Below are 14,565 nucleotides of genomic sequence, written 5' to 3'. Positions count from 1 at the left end.
GCTTTGATAATCTGGTTACAAGAATATATATGTAGCATGCTTTCTTGTTGGCACATACAGACTGCCCTTTCATCCCATGATCTCCCTGTGATCCTTGATCGCCTTGCATTCCTGGATGACCTCTTTTGCCTGGCTTCCCAGGATGACCTGGTAACCCTTGTTCACCCTGTGGTGGTCAAATAGAGAACAATTATTATCTCTCAACCAAAATGTTAGAATCCATTACCAGACTTGTTATCAAATGAACCAGAACTCTACTTGGAGTGGTTCAATCAAAATGTGTGTGTGTGTGTGTGTGTGTGTGTGTGTGTGTGTGTGTGTGTGTGTAAAGGAGAGACAGAGACAGAGAGAAAGAGGTAGAGAAACAGAGAAGGAGGGAAGGAGAGGAGGGAGAGGGAGAGGGAGAGAGAGAGATCTCCATGGTTTTTTCTTTTATCTCCAAATAATAGATGAAAGCGCAAGAGAGTGATAGGAGATGATTAGATAGTATAAGTGGGTTTTAAAGGAGGCACTGCTTGCCTGAATAGAAGAGTTTGTGTAGAGATTGTTACAAATGGATCCTAATTCTATTCATCCATTCATTGATTCATTCTGTAATTCATTTCACAAACCTCTATTAAGAACCACTATTGTGCAGAGCACTATTAGGTACTGGGAAAATATATAAAATTTAGATTACATGGTTTCTCCTCCATGGGAGCTCACAGTCTATTAGGTAGATAGGACCCAAGATAAGTACAAGAAATAGCACCATATTATTGACATTACATTGCTTTCTTGGTCCTTGAGAGGTTCTCAGGATTCCCCAGAAGCTCTGATTGTCTAGTACTACAAATCAGAAAACTCTCTTTTCTCTTCCCCCAACTTTGAAAGAAAAGAATGGACCTGGGATAGTTTTCCAATAGACACAACTCTCTGTGTTAGGGACAGCAATGCATTGATGGACTATAAGTTTCCCAAGGCTTCTCTGCTACATTCTGTTTCTTCATTCTTTCTTTCCTTCACTTTAATGATATTTGTATTCTTTGATCATTTACAAATGTCTAATTGCTCCCTATATGAGTTAGATAGTTTAGAAATAAAAATGAAGATGGTGGTTGGGCTGGGGTCAAAGGCTCTTAAAGCCCCAAAGCAAATTCTGCTTAGTCTACAAAGGAGAGATGTAATAGTAAAAGTGGCTAAGATCACCTACTGCTATTCTGTAATGAAAAAGAGAATATAAGAAAATTCTCACCCATGCCTTAAGGCCTTCCTTTCTCCAACTTCCCCAATTGCCTTGAGCTCTAGTGGATTGAAAGTTTAGGAGTGAAGTAATAAGGAAGGGCCATAAGTGGAAACGATGGGGTGTTGTCATCATTTCCTCTTTATCCATTTGGGTTAGAAGGCTTGGTAGAGGAGTACAAGGAGAGTTAACACTGTAATAAGACAATCTATATATTTTCATAAGGAGGCTGCAGATATATGGGGTAAAAACTCCATTTCTGGGCCAGTTGAAGTCGAATTGTTACTCCTAGAAGAGCCCATAGAAGAGCTTCCTTGAGAGTTACATGCTAATTCAAGAGGAGGTTGTGACCCTAACTCTAAGAAATTATGTGTGTTGCTTCCCCCATTACTTTATTCTTTGGTTGTTTCTTAAGGTTCAGTTTTTAAAGAACAGGATCTGCTCCCAAGGAGATGTTCTTTAGGAAGCAGATGGTAGTCATAGCTGAGGTCGGAAAATAAGATTTTCCCTACCTTTGTGAAAGAAGCAAATATCAAGGAGGAAATGGGATTATAAAATCTTTTTTTAAAAGCCCCACAAGTTCCAAGACAACCAGGTAGACACAGAGAATCACAGCTGGAATGAATCTCAAAGACTATTTGATCAAAATGGTACCTGTATAGGTAACCACTCTATAACATCTAACAAACAGAGATACAACTGTTTAATACAGACCTCCATCTGGTGAGGGGGAGCCCACTACTACCTTCCTAGGTATCCCATTTCCAGACAGGTTCTGATTGTTAAGGAATGTGGTATAACACTTTAAACTTTGGGTTAAATGGGTTGTTCCATTAAACTATTTCAAGGGAGAATGAGTAAATCCCCTCTGATCAGCAATTAGGGGCTGTATAAGGTATGCTACAGGATTCATTTATTATTCCTAATCTTGAATTAATTTCATTAAGAGTTTAACATTTTACCATCCTTTCATGTAACCATTGATAATATTCAACTAATTTATTTCAAGAGAACCAGATCCCTAAGTTACCTTTGGTCCTGGAGCTCCTGCAGTTCCAGGTAAACCTGAGGAGCCTTTTGCTCCTTGAGCTCCTGGAGACCCAGTTATTCCCATTCTTCCAGTGTTGCCTTTGATGCCCTAACAGAAAACAGTAAATAATGGAAACTTTAAGAATCTTTATTAGAGATGACCTGGTCTTCCAGCTTCAGGAAATGCCAGAAGGTTTGGTCACCTGAAGTACTACCTCCCAAAATATTATCTAGATATTTTAATCTGAGAAAGAATAAGTCATAAGACTGTTAAGAGTTGGAGGAAATTTAGTCCAGTTCCTTCATCTTACATCGATTAGTTGGTTGATTCTTGTCCTTCATTATTGAAGAAGACCAAAATGACATCACTATGTTTGAAACAAATTACAGTGTGACCAACTGTGGCTAATCAAACCAATATGAGCTCAGAATGCTCTACCACAGGTCAGACACAAATAGTCCATGTGAACACCTGGGGTGGGTATATTGACTGAATTGGGGAAAGCATGGGTATCTTGGCTCTCAGACTAGTGGTATGTACAAGAATTGATGGTTAAACCTTAGTTTTTCTGGGACAGCATGTTCCCTGAGACAAGGGAAAAGACCAGATGATTTCTTTTTATCCTGTTTATTTTGATTTATTTCATAAAAGTCACCTTTATTCTACATCCAGACATAATTTTGAAAATTAGACTAAAGAAATCTAGAGAGCTTCTGAACATATCAGAAAAGGATTTGCTAGAATTGCAAATTAACTCTATGTAGAGAGATTCCTACCCATCCTGCTTCTGATGGCAAAGTGAACATATTTTTCTTGGACTGTGAGCTGCTTTTTAAAAAAATACAGATTATGTGGTGTCACAATTCTAAACAATATCTTAAAATTTACAAGTCTTGAAAAGGGAATTTCTCTTTCTGGAAATAATGGGGCAAAAAAGCATTGTAGATACCTACTATGCTTATATTTAAGTTCTTGAAACCTTAAGTTCCTGGGAGACATAATGGATAGAAAGTTGGTTTTAGAATCAGGAAAATATGAGTTCAAATTATCCCTTATCAGGAGGTATGATCCTGAGCAAATCACCCAAACTCTCAATGTGCCTTGGGTAATTTCCAGGTTGTTGGATAGTTGTTAATTTTTGCTGGTAGAATAAGTTTCTTTCTTCACATTTACTATACTATTAAAATATAATTTACATAAAGGCAAAATAAAATAAAACTATATTATTGGGATGGCACACTCTTAAATGACCCCAATTAAGGAAAAAACAGATGTCAGGGATAAAAATAAAACATTGTGGCTGCCCAGAAAGCTCTCTCATGACTCAGAATGAGTTCAGAAAAATATGAGAAAAATAACAGAAAAATATCTAAAACTGTCTATAGTATGAGAAGTAGAAAAATACAGCCCCCCTGATTGAAGAAGATAATATAATATCAAGAGATGAAAGAGAGAAAGCAGAACTGCTCAATTCTCTCTTTTGCTTGGAGCTAAAGATAGTTTAAAAGACAAGAGAGTATCTAATTGTTTTGAATAGGTTCAAATTCCTAGTTCTAGATTATTTCTATTTCACTCCTGTTATTATTCAGCCATTTCTGACACTTCATGACTCCATTTGGGGTTTTCTTGGCAAAGACACTGAAGGGGATTGTCATTTCCGTCTTCAATTCATTTTATAGATAATGAAACTGAGGCAAACAGGGCTAAGTGACTTGTCTCACAACTTGTAAGAGTCTGGGGTCATATTTGAACCCATTTTTCTTTATATGAGTCCTGGCACTCTATTCACTGTACCACCTAGCTGTTAACAACTGTAGGTAGGATCATCAAATTGCCATGGGTGACCTCTAAAGAATAGAAAAGTTTTGGAAAAGTGAAGGTAAAGATTTTGTTCTAATTCTCCATTTAGAGAAGAATAATTTGGAAAGCAAAAGAATTTAGTTACACATGGGGACTGGTTGAAAGAATTAATGATGTTTAGCTAGGAGAAGTGAAGAATGAGGGTTGACAACATCAATTTTCAAACACCCAGAAGGCAGTCCTGTGCAAAAGGAATTATATTGACTATGTATAGCTCCAGAAGGAGAAATTAGGACCAAAGGGGTTCATAGTTATAAGAAAGTAGATTTTGACTCAGAATCAGGAAGAATTTTTTTCAATATTGAGAGCTGTTCAGAAAGGAAATGGACTTCTTTGTGTAGTAGTCAATTCCCCGTCACTGGAAATATTAATATAGATGTTAAATGACCATATGTCATGTAATCATTGTAAAGGGAATTCTAATATGGGTGACTGATTGAAACAAATTACTTCTAAGGTTTAATTCTGAAATTTTACAAATTCATTCATAATTTAAAATATTATTCTTGTCAAAATATAGTTTATGATATTAATAGTATATGACCATATTATCTCTAATAACATTACTGTAATCCTGTATCTTTCTGCCAATGCTGAAAATCAATGGGAAATTTTCCTGGGTCAGAAATATGACTGTTTCCTAAGGAGTAGTTTGTTTTGGAATCTCTCCTAAAATTTCTTTGGCATTTATAGCTTTCAAAACCTCAAAGTCAGAAGGCATCCTCCATGAGGGGGACAGTGCCAAATCAAAGTGAAATATAACTATGCCTATTCAGCAGTCCCCCAAACAACTTTATATTCCAATGGAATTTAAATCTCAGAGTATAACAGTACTTAATACTTCCCACTTGTTTAGCTCAAATCTTTCTGTTAATATGTACTTGTGAGTATTTTGTATTTAATACTTACTAGATAGCATATATAGACTATTTTAAGTCTTACAAAGTTCATAGCATATTATCAAAACAATGCTGTGACTTTGGTGATATTATTATCTCATTTTACAGATGAGGAAACTAAAGTTGAGAAGAGTTAGCTGACTTGCCCAAGGACACACAGTAAAATGTCCATATCAAGATTTGAACTCAGTTTTTCCTGCCAAATTGAGTCCTCTATCCATTTCCACCAAATTAACTCTAATAATGAAAACAAAAAATAAGATTATAGCCACTCTTATATAGTGTTTTAAGTTTGAAATTACATATATCACATCTCATTTTCTCCTCATAACAACCCTATGGAGTTATCCTCATTTCACAAATGAGGAAATTGAGGTGGTTTTTATCCTTCCTTCTTGAAGAAGACCAAAAAGACATCACTTTGCTAGAGACAGATTACAATATGTTCAACTGTGGCTGATCAGATCAATACAAGGTTGGAATGCTCTACCAGAGATAGGGCACAAATATTCCATGGAACTGCCTGGGTGCTTACTCTAAACTTACATATCTCACATTTCCTCTGAGTTGCTTCCATCATAGAGCGCAATATCCTCTCTGATGAGGCCACGTCATGAGGTCCTCTACAGTGTCAGATGTTGCACAAACAATTCTAATGTTCTTAAGAGAGAACTTCAGAGGCTTATTGTTTATTTTGACCCTCTTGTAAGCTCTTGTCTTGCGTGAGTTCTCTATAAAATAGTTTTGTTTTGGCAAGCATATGTCTGGCATTCTAACATTGTGTCCAACCCATCATAGTTGCAGTCTCTGTAGTAATGTTGGAATGCAAGGCAGTTAAGTTCAGAAAGGACCTCAGTATCTGGTATCTTCTCCTGCCAGGAGATCTTCAGAATCTTCCTAAGACAATTTAATTAGAAGCAATTCAGTTTCCTGACATGGCGCTGGTAGACTTGTCCAGGTTTCAGGCATAGAGCAATGAGGTCAGTACAACAGCTCTGTAAACCTTCAGTTTGGGAGTAAGATTAATATCTGTTCTCTCACACTTTTGGAGCCTTCAAAACATTGAGCTGGCTCTGGCAATGAGTGTCAACTTCATTGTCAATGTAGACCTCCTTGGAAAAGACATTGCCAAGCTAAGTGAACTTTTCCACAGTCCTCAAAACTTCTCTGTGTAATGGTTCCACATACGGATGGTGTTGTGCTGCCTGATGGAGCACTTGGATTTTCTTGGTGCTCATTGTTAGACCAAAATGAACACAAGCAGAAGAGAATTGACCCATACTTTCTCTTTTAGATTTTTAGATTTTTGCAAGGCAATGGGGTTAAAGTGGCTTGCCCAAGGCCACACAGCTAGGTAATTATTAGGTGTCTGAGGCTGGATTTGAACTCAGGTACTCCCGACTCCAGGGCTGGTGCTCTATCCAGTGTGCCACCTAGCCACCCTGGCCCATACTTTGTTGCATCTCAGCCTCAAAGTTTGAATTGATGCATAATCATTTGCAAAGAGAAAATCATGCAATAACTCTCCTTCCAATTTAGTCTTGGCTTTCAGTCTTTTCAAGTTGAAGAATTTCCCATTAGTATGGTAACTGACCTTGATTCAGTGTTCATCCTCAGTGAAGGAGTTTGATAACATGGTTGGAAACATCATGCCAAAAAAGAATAGTAGCAAGGACAGAACCTTGTTTCACTCCATTAGTGACCACGAAATTACAAGAGTATTGTCTACTATCCAGAACCCAGGCAAGCACGCTGTCTTGAAACTAATGTACAATATTGATGAACTTCTCTGGGCAACCAAATGTTGACATAATTTTTCATAAACCCTCATGACTGATGGTATCAAAGGCTTTGGTCAGATCTACAAATGGTATATAAAGATGTCTGTTCTGCTCCTGGCATTTCTCCTGGAGTTGTCAGACAGCAAATACCCTATCAACCATTCCTAGAACCTTTCTGAAGCCACACTGGCTCTCAGAAAGGTGACCATCCTTCAGGATCAGCCAATTGAGAAGGACTGGCAAGAATTTTACCAGCAGTGACTAAAAGATAAATACCCCTGTGACTGTCATAGGATAGTCTATTCCCTTTACTTTTATAGAGATGGATGATGGAGGCATTCTTGAATTCCTGGGGGATAATCTCTTCATGCCATATAACATGGAAAATTTCAGTCAACTTTTGTATATGCAATGGACCCCCCACCTTGTAGATCTCAGAATGAATAGAATCAGCACCAAAAGCTTTGCCATATTAACGGAGCCTAATGACATTCAAAACATCTTTTTCAGTTGGAACTTCAGCTAGGGATGGATTGACTTCATCATGAGGTAAATAGTCAGTGGCTTCTGCAGTGATTGATGACATTAAGTGATTGATGTTAAGAATACTAATCAATGTGGCTTCATCAGCACTGACTAATTCAGTTGCACCGTAGGACTTTGATCCACAAATAGTCTTTATGGCATCATAAAAGAATTTTGGATTGTTACTATCTGCATAAAACTGAATTTCATCTGCCTTCTAACTGAACTTGGAGTCCTGCATCTCTTTAAATTTTACTTGTACTTTACTTTTGATGGAATTAAATGCTGCCTTCTTAGAAATGGATGAACTATTCTGCTAGTAAATCCTGCAGAGTACTCATTTTTCATTTAGCAGCTTCTGTATTTCCCCATCATTTTCATTAAACCAGTCTTGATGTTCCTGAGTTCTAAGATGAGCAAATACAGTGCTGTACACCAAATCTCTGAAAGCTGTCCACTCTTTTTCTGTTCCAACTATGTGTTGGCTGAATTTTCCCTCCAAGTTAGCAACACATTGTTCCCGATCAGAGAGACACTCTAATCTCTTGACATTAATTCTATTTGGCCTTAAGAAGCTTATATTCCAATAGTGGGAGATGACATATTTGGGGAGTGGTAACTAGGGAGGGGTGCTCAAATTTGGAAGTAATGAAGGTGGTAAGTAAAATCACAGGACAATTCACTGACATGTCCTTTTCAGAAGTAATGGTAATATTGATTTATTTTTTAATTATGAAATCAATCATGCAATAAGTATTTATCAAAGCCTATGATATGCTGAGTACAAACATGATCATTTCCATTTATCAAACAGGAACAGAAAAGGAAAACTGTAAATGAAATTGCAAATACTTATTATGTACATAGGAATTAACATTTGGAAAGGGCTTTGTGTACCTTAAAGAACTAGATAAATTTACATCATTGGTTATCATTAATAGTATTCTTATAATAATATGGTTTTTATAAAGTATATAATAAATTAACATGCTAATTCCTATACTGTTCTGTTTGTCTTTTCTTCCTCTGAACTTCCTTCACTATTCTCTATATTTCTTTTATTGATACTTTCTCTTTTTTACATCATTCTTTTTCTTTTTTTAGTTTTTTGCAAGGTAGTAAAGTTAAATGACTTGCCCAAGGTCACACAGCTAGTTAATTATTATGTGTCTGAGACCAGATTTGAACTCAGGTCCTCCTGACTCCAGGGCTGGTGCTCTATCGACTGTGCCACCTAGCTGTCCCCACATCATTTTTAATAGTTCCTTTCTTCTCTAAATTGCCCCCCCCCCAATAAAAATCTTCCATTGTAACAAATAGAGCCTTGTGAAAGATATCCACGCACTGTCCATGTCAGAAAATTACATCTCATTCAGAACCTCACCTCCTCACTGTCAAGAGATAGGAATAGAATTCATGCTCAAACTTCTGCTGATTCATTACTTTGATCAGAACACTTCAATCTTTTAGAGTTGTTTTGTTCTGTTTTTCTCATTCTGTTTACACTGAATCAGTTAAGTAAGCTTTCCTAGGTTTCTCTGAATCTGTGCTTAGGCAGCTATGTGATGCAGTGGGTAGAGTTCTGGACTTGGAATCAAGAACAGTTGAGTTCAAATTTGATTTCACATATGCAACCTTGAGCAAACCTGTCTGTTTCTTCTGTTGTAAAATGAATCCTTTTCCAAGGACTGTCCTAGGGCTCAAGTGAGAAATTATTTGCATAGCGCTTAGCACAGAATCTGGTACATGGAGGGTGCTTAATAAAGGCTTATTTTCTTTCTTTAGTCATTTCTTATATCACAATATTCCATGATATATATATATATATATATATATATATATATATATATATAATACACATATACTATAATTTTCTGTTAGTTCCCAATTTAAAAAAAATTCTGGACAACACTAAATAAAACAAACTTTTCCATATTCAAAATAGGATAAAGGAAGAGGATTTTTCATGAAACTTCTTTAATACAACTTGCTTTTTTTCTCATAAACACATAATCACTTCAATCTGTAATTTTCACAGCTGATCTATGTCTCACTTTGGCTTTTGTTTTGTTTCTTTCTGTACAATTTTTTAAATGTCCAATTCACTGACCTGTTCATTTTCTCTTTTGTTGATAAAAGGCTTTAGAGATTTAAAAATTTCCCCAAGAATTGCTTTGTCTGCATCTTAAAAGATTTTACTATTGTAATTTAAATGAAATTATTATTTCTACTTTTGTTCTTTGATCCACTGGTTCTTTAAGATGAAATTTTATAGTTTTATTAAAGTTTGAATTCTTTTTGAAAGTACCCATTTTATTTCTTATTTGTATTTTTTTTTAACTTTTGCAAGACAGTCAGAGTTAAGTGACCTGTCCAGGGTCTCACAGTTAGTAAGTGTCAAGTGTCTGAGGTCAAATTTGAACTCATGTCTTCCTAACTCCAAGGCTGGTGCTAATAGCCACTGCCCATCTTAAATAATCATTTAAATGCCCTTCCAAATGTCCATTTTAAAACTAATTTTTATTACATTGAGGTCACTGAAGACTGAGTTTAATATTTCTGTTTTTCTCAAGTTATTTATCAGGTCTGTATGTCATAGCATATAAAACATTTTTGCCAAGTTATATATATATATAAAGCTCAGAAATACCTATATTCCTTTCAATTCCTATTGCATATTTGCTAAAGATCTATCATGTCTCACATTTCACAAAATCTATTTTTAGATCCATAACATTTCTTATTTATATTTTTTGTTAATTTGTTTAGTTCTAAAAAAGATATGTCAATGTCCCCAACTATTATAGTCTTGTTGATTTTTCCTTATAATTTGGCTAACTTTTCTTTTAACTGTTTAGATGGTTATGCCATTAAGTAAATATACATTAAGGACTGATATTATTTTATTATTTAGCCTTTAAATGGTGTATTTAGTTGTTTATCTTTTTTAGCTCTCTCTCTCTCTCTCTCTCTCTCTCTCTCTCTCTCTCTCTTCATTCTCTTGTGCTAGGTCATGGCTGCTATTTCTGGCTTTTTTTTGCATTCTGAAGTATTATAGAGGCATAATGAATTATGCTCCAGTCCCTGATTTTAGCTATGTGAATCATTTGGTTTCATATGTTTCTTGTAATTAATACATTGTTGAATTCTGCTATCTAATTCATTCAACTGAACTTCATTTTATGGATGAGCTAATATTGACATTTACACTTATGACTGTTAATTGTTTTTATCTATCATCATGTCTTTTTTCTATCATTCCCTTTTGCAAAGAAGAAAGAGGTAGAGAAACAAGGAATCTGATTAATTCTAGTATTTCATAATTGAAGTATTCTATTTCTATTCCTCTGTCATTCCTTTCTTCACCAAGCTCAGACCCTGATCTCTAATATTTGACACCTCCTTTATGAACTATCCTTCAAAGCTGACATTTCTTTTTGGGTGTGACTATCCCCTTCCTGTACTGTTCTCCCTTTTAAGGACTCCCACTCTGTGTGTGTGTGTGTGTGTGTGTGTGTGTGTGTGTGTGTGTGTGTGTGTGTGTGCGTGTGCATCTGTACTATCATCATCACCATTCAGTACAATGAATATTTCAAAACACTTCCTACTAAAATTATTTCTCACTAATGAGGGAGAACTGAAGAGAAGTAGCCAAGCATCAACAAAAATCACACAATGGCAAAGGCAACAAAGAACAGATGCTTCTCAGGAACAAGTTATTAGGATGAACATCGTAGTAGTAGCATAATGTCTTGCCAACTCTAGTCACTTCATAAATGTTCATTGAAATATTATTCTCTTTTGGAATTCTTTCCAATAAATATTTTGTAAATGTAAACACCCATTGATGTCTTTATAAAGTTTGAATACCTTACTCGGATAGAATAAAAGGGAAAAACCATTGGACAAGTAAAAATTAGATAAAATCTCAGGACTTTAAAGAAAAAAGTCCTGGATAAATTTAACAATTTATGGGAGAGGAGTTACAAGGGGAATAGAGACCCCTTCAAGCATAGAATAGACATACCACCAAAAGATACAGGCATAGAGATACAGTCACTCAAAGGAGGAAATAGTTTTTAGTAGCAGCATCGGTGATGGAGTCCTTTGTGAACTCACGAAAGGGCAAGCCTTAGTAATCAAAAGGTAGATTGTGAGAAGAATAGACTTTGCGATCTTAGCTGAGGGTGACATGCTCATCTATGAAGAAAGCGAGGACTTTGGAGTGCTGCAGCAGTCACAAGGTGCTTTGTTGCTCGCTATATGTCCATGGCATTACCATTGTATTTTATGATTGGCTCTATCCTGTCCACAAATGCCCAGTGTATTTGTGGAAGAGTGTACCCAGGTTTATGCAAGGGAATGTTTTATACTTAGTTAATGTAACTTAATAAATCAATGTCTACTATTTGCTGATTGTTAATGTAAAGCACATTGATGAACACTTGCAAGCTACAGTGTTAGAAGTGAGTGCCTACAGGGTATTCCCCCTCTCTTCCTAATAGTACAGGCATTTTTAGTACTCTATTTATCTTTTAGTATATTGTGAACCAGTCAGTCATTCTTGTAGCCTTTTGCATCCCTTACCTTAGGCAAGTGAAAATTTATATCTGATAAATAATAAAGAACACTCATTTTATTCATTTTACTGAAGGCAAATTCCTTTGGTGACACTGATTTGAAAAAAAATGTGGGCTAGTAAATATTTAGTACTATATTTTATGGAAATAAAGCAGTTATGATATTTTTGGAATCCCCCTTTCTTTCCTTTCATTTCCAAATGTCCAATAACCAAATGTTGTAATTGGAACATATTTAATGACATCCAAATCAGGACTGGTATCATTCCTGAATCCAGATGAGGATATTTTAGGATTTTAAGGTTCTAGAGTTGAATCCAGGGATATCTAGAGATGGGGAAGATCTAGTCCAAATGTTGGTCAACAATTTGGTCTTTCATAGCAGGATTTGAGAATGAAGGTTAGAGTGTTTGGGGGTGATATAAGGAATGGGATCAAAAGATTGGAGTCAGTGCAAAATGCTGGAACCTTTGGGTTCAGTTCAATCTGTAAAACAATAGACATTTTCTTACTTTTGCATAAGGGAGGGACACTGAGCTTTGCATCTCAGCTTCATACAAGTCTGCTTGGGTTACATTGTTGAAGTCTGTCCTTGATGGTCAAAGTTTGTGCCCCAAAAGTATTAGTCTCAAATCTCATTTAGATCAAACCAAGGCTTCACTAGCCTTTTGAATTGGGGCCTTAGTGCCTTAAGAAAGAGGGAGGTAGAAATGCTAAGCTAGTCTGCCTATCCCTTGGTAGGATGTCCAGGCAGCAAGCAACAGTGAGGCTTCCTGCCAGTTCTGTCACACAGCAAAAGATTTGCTCAAGACCAAATTATGCCAGAATCCACAAGACTAAATTCTTAGCCATTCTTAATGAACTCTAATATTGCAACACTATCACTTTTTATTATTCTTTTGAAATTATTCTCTCTCTCTCTCTCTCTCTCTCTCTCTCTCTCTCTCTCTCTCTCTCTCTCTCCCTCTCTCCCTCTCTCCCTCTCTCCCTCCCTCTCTCTCCTTCTCTCTCCCTCTCTGTCTGTGTCCCATTGGAGCAATTAGGGATACATCCAGAAAGTTTGTGAAACCTATATATTAGGCAGAGAAATTGGCTGCTACAATACTAGGCAAGATTTGGAAAATAACAAAATGTGATGCAGCCAGGTCTTAATTATCACAGAATCTCAAAATTGGCAGTAATCCCTCAAGGTTATCTAGCCCATATCTTTGTCATTATTAGAATGTGTTCACATTGACCTGATAAAATACTTGTATACCTTTTTGTTTTAAAAAAAAAGATAATCCTTGTTTATAACTCATGAGATCTGTTTCTAATTTTTAGATATAGTGCTGACACAGAATAATAACACTCAGTCCATTTCATGAACACACTTGTTTGGTTTTTTTTGTTGGATTTTTGGTTTTTGTGGTAGCAACATCTGAGAGAAGAATTCTAACAGGTAGAGGACTGCTATTTCTGATTCATTCTGTACTAGATTGTCACTCACACTAATGGTACTCCCTGATCATCATGACCACCCTAGGTCTTCACAGTTATTGCTTAGATTCCTATGAATTACTTGCTGGGGTGCTTTACCCCATCAGTGGTGTCTCAATGGTTCATTTGGCTGACATTTTAGATGTCAAGGCAGATCTTTTATATTTACTTTAGTAGTTTAAAGCCACACATCATGGTAATCAACATCATGCCTGACATTCTTCAATTTTGGCATACTTTCCCTTTATAATATGGATGATGGGTTGGGATTGAAAGGGATTATTTTTGTTATCATTATCATTATCTTGTTCTCATCTTTTCAGTGGAGGTCAGCTAGGAAAGGATTAGGGACAAATTGCTTTTCTACTATTCTTTTATAACTAATTTCTTTAGATTATTGCATATGTGGTTGAAATAACTACTTTTTATAATTAAATCAAAACAGTAGGATAGATATGCATTCTCATAGGCTTTGGGAAACCAGCTTTGGTGCAATTCTACTAGCAAATTGGAAGAGAATGATGATGCATGCCCCTTCCTATTCCCATATGACTTTGAGCTTCTTTGCGAGGTCTCCATAGTTTGAAAGCTTTTTTTTCCCCATTAGCTTGAATCTTTTGAGTAGTTGATATGATGACATCTATTAAAACACTACCATTATTAAATATGTTTACTAAGGTCATGCTACTAACAACAGAACAGGAATTACAATTCAAATTTTCTTACCTCCTAGCTCCTATATTTTTTCTGCTTCATCAGATATCGAAATTCCTATAACTTCACTTGTTAATAAAAATAACATGATCTAAAAGTTAGGAACTTTTTCTTACTGTCTTATTCCTATTTCCACATTTTTCATTTTCTTCCTACTTTTTTTTTCAGCGCAAACAGAAAACAAATTATTCACTGCCGTTCATATCGTAATTCATGTTTAATTGGGAAAACAGCTAACATCAGTCCTTGAAAACCATGGCTAAAACCAAATGACCATTTCAGCCAATACTTTTATCTTTCTCCTTAGTCAGATTTTTCATCTTACTAGTGACTGATCTTAGGCTATTTTTTCTCTGGAAGAGGCTCTAATGAACAGGAAAAATAGCCAAAACATAAACCAAAAGAGGAAAATGGATCAAAAAAAAATCTGGATTATCCATAGCAAGTTAATCAGCCTCTGGATAATCAAAAGTTT

General features: G+C 35.9%; 1 protein-coding gene across 1 annotated transcript in view; it reads right to left on the bottom strand.

The window, feature by feature from the left end:
* COL24A1 (collagen type XXIV alpha 1 chain) overlaps window positions 1-14,565 on the bottom strand; it is a 380,712-nt gene that overhangs the window by 37,998 nt on the left and 328,149 nt on the right. The window contains exons 48-49 of the mRNA XM_074221770.1: window positions 2,253-2,360; window positions 59-166 (exon numbers count right to left, since the gene is read on the bottom strand). Coding sequence (XP_074077871.1) covers window positions 59-166; window positions 2,253-2,360 — 216 coding nt within the window. The remainder of the gene's footprint in view (window positions 1-58; window positions 167-2,252; window positions 2,361-14,565) is intronic.

This window comes from Macrotis lagotis, chromosome 2, assembly GCF_037893015.1.
Source record: "Macrotis lagotis isolate mMagLag1 chromosome 2, bilby.v1.9.chrom.fasta, whole genome shotgun sequence".
NCBI lineage: Eukaryota > Metazoa > Chordata > Mammalia > Peramelemorphia > Peramelidae > Macrotis > Macrotis lagotis.
This window is presented reverse-complemented; position numbering and strand designations above follow the sequence as displayed.